This window comes from Mus caroli, chromosome 17 (assembly GCF_900094665.2).
Source record: "Mus caroli chromosome 17, CAROLI_EIJ_v1.1, whole genome shotgun sequence".
Lineage (NCBI taxonomy): Eukaryota > Metazoa > Chordata > Mammalia > Rodentia > Muridae > Mus > Mus caroli.
Genome location: NC_034586.1, coordinates 32,418,771 through 32,420,191, shown reverse-complemented (window position 1 = coordinate 32,420,191; position 1,421 = coordinate 32,418,771). Strand labels below are relative to the sequence as shown.

Here is a 1,421-nt window from a genome sequence, read left to right as displayed (position 1 = left end):
GGAGGGTGAGTGTGCACCTCCTCCCAGAGCCCAGACCGGTCCAGCACTCTGTCCAATCCTTTGAGAACATGGACAGTGGCTCAGAGCCTACAGGCCACCCAGTACTAGCCCTCTCTTCTGTAGGGGCTGGATCAGGAGGCTGGTCAGGTACTCCACCCAGATCCTTTTCGTGTCCCCAGATCCCACCCCTTTGGTGGAACCCAGGTACCTAGCTCCATGACATAGCTGCGGTCTCCCATTATCAGGGTGCCCCTGTCGGGTGGGGCAGGTCCATTTGCTTAAGGCTTAGTTCAGAGTAGCCCCAGCCCCCGTGACGTCAAACCTGACCCCTTATAAGATGAAGGGTCCCTAGCCCGTGGTCCCTGAGCAGCCTCCCAGCTCTGACATGGCTCAGCCGACCAGTGGCCTCTATTCTACTTTTGGCTTCTTCATCTGCCTCCTCTTCCTTCCGGCTTCTTGGGAGGCAGGTAGGTAAAGGGGTCACTATTATATGGAGGGGGTGCTTACAATCTCAGTATTGATTGGTCTGGATGACCACTCACAGAAATGAATGAGGCAAGAGGTATGGGTGGCCATGAAAGGTTGCCCTGTGTATTCAGGTCATACAGGAGAGGAATCTCGATCCTGTTGTTTCTTTTGAGACATGGTCTGAGGGGCTATACCTGCCCAGAGCTTCAAGCTTGCATAAAGATACTGTGTGGGCTGTTAGCTCTAGGGAACAGGAGAAGGAGCTAGCACACATTGGGCACTTACTACATGTCAGGAGCTCAATGATGCCCATGGTTCCTATCTCTTATTATCTCCTTAATCTCCCACTGAGGGTCAAGGGTATCTATCTTCCAGTGGAAGAGGTATACTTGGAGAGGTAAAGAGAGCATGCCTGAAGTCACACAACTGAAAGGGGCAAGCTCTGTGGGACAAGGGTACGGGAGGGCTTCAGAAGGCTCTTTGCAGATCTGTCTCCTCCATTTGACTCACTCGCCAATGTTAAGGCAGGAAGGATGCTGCCCGTCAGTGCCAGCAACTGGGGTACAACCCGCTCAGCATCACACATGGTTCTGGGGTTTTGCCCTTGTGGCAGCTCAACAAGGTGCTGTCCCCACCTGATAGGTTAGATAAGAAAAGTTTGCTGGGCAGTGGTGGCACACGACTTTAATCCCAGTCCTTGGGAGGCAGAGGAAGGTGGATTTCTAAGTTTGAGGCCAGCCTGGTCTACAGAGTGAGTTCCAGGACAGCCAGGGCTACACAGAGAAACCCTGTCTCAAGAAATAACAGCAACAAAAGAAGAAGAAGAAAGAAAGGAAGAAAGAAAAGAAAAAGGAAGAAAGGAAGAAAGGAGGAAGGAAGGAAGGAAGGAAGGAAGGAAGGAAGGAAGGAAGGAAGGAAGGAAGGAAAGGAAGGAAGGAAGGAAGGAAGGAAGG

General features: G+C 51.8%; 1 protein-coding gene across 1 annotated transcript in view; it reads left to right on the top strand.

Moving 5' to 3' along the window:
- Positions 1–371: 371 nt before the first annotated feature.
- The window catches only part of Mucl3 (mucin like 3), a 6,732-nt gene continuing 5,682 nt past the window's right edge, over positions 372–1,421 (top strand). The window contains exon 1 of the mRNA XM_021185687.1: positions 372–467. Within this exon, the coding sequence (XP_021041346.1) occupies positions 386–467 (82 nt within the window). The 5' untranslated portion in view covers positions 372–385. The remainder of the gene's footprint in view (positions 468–1,421) is intronic.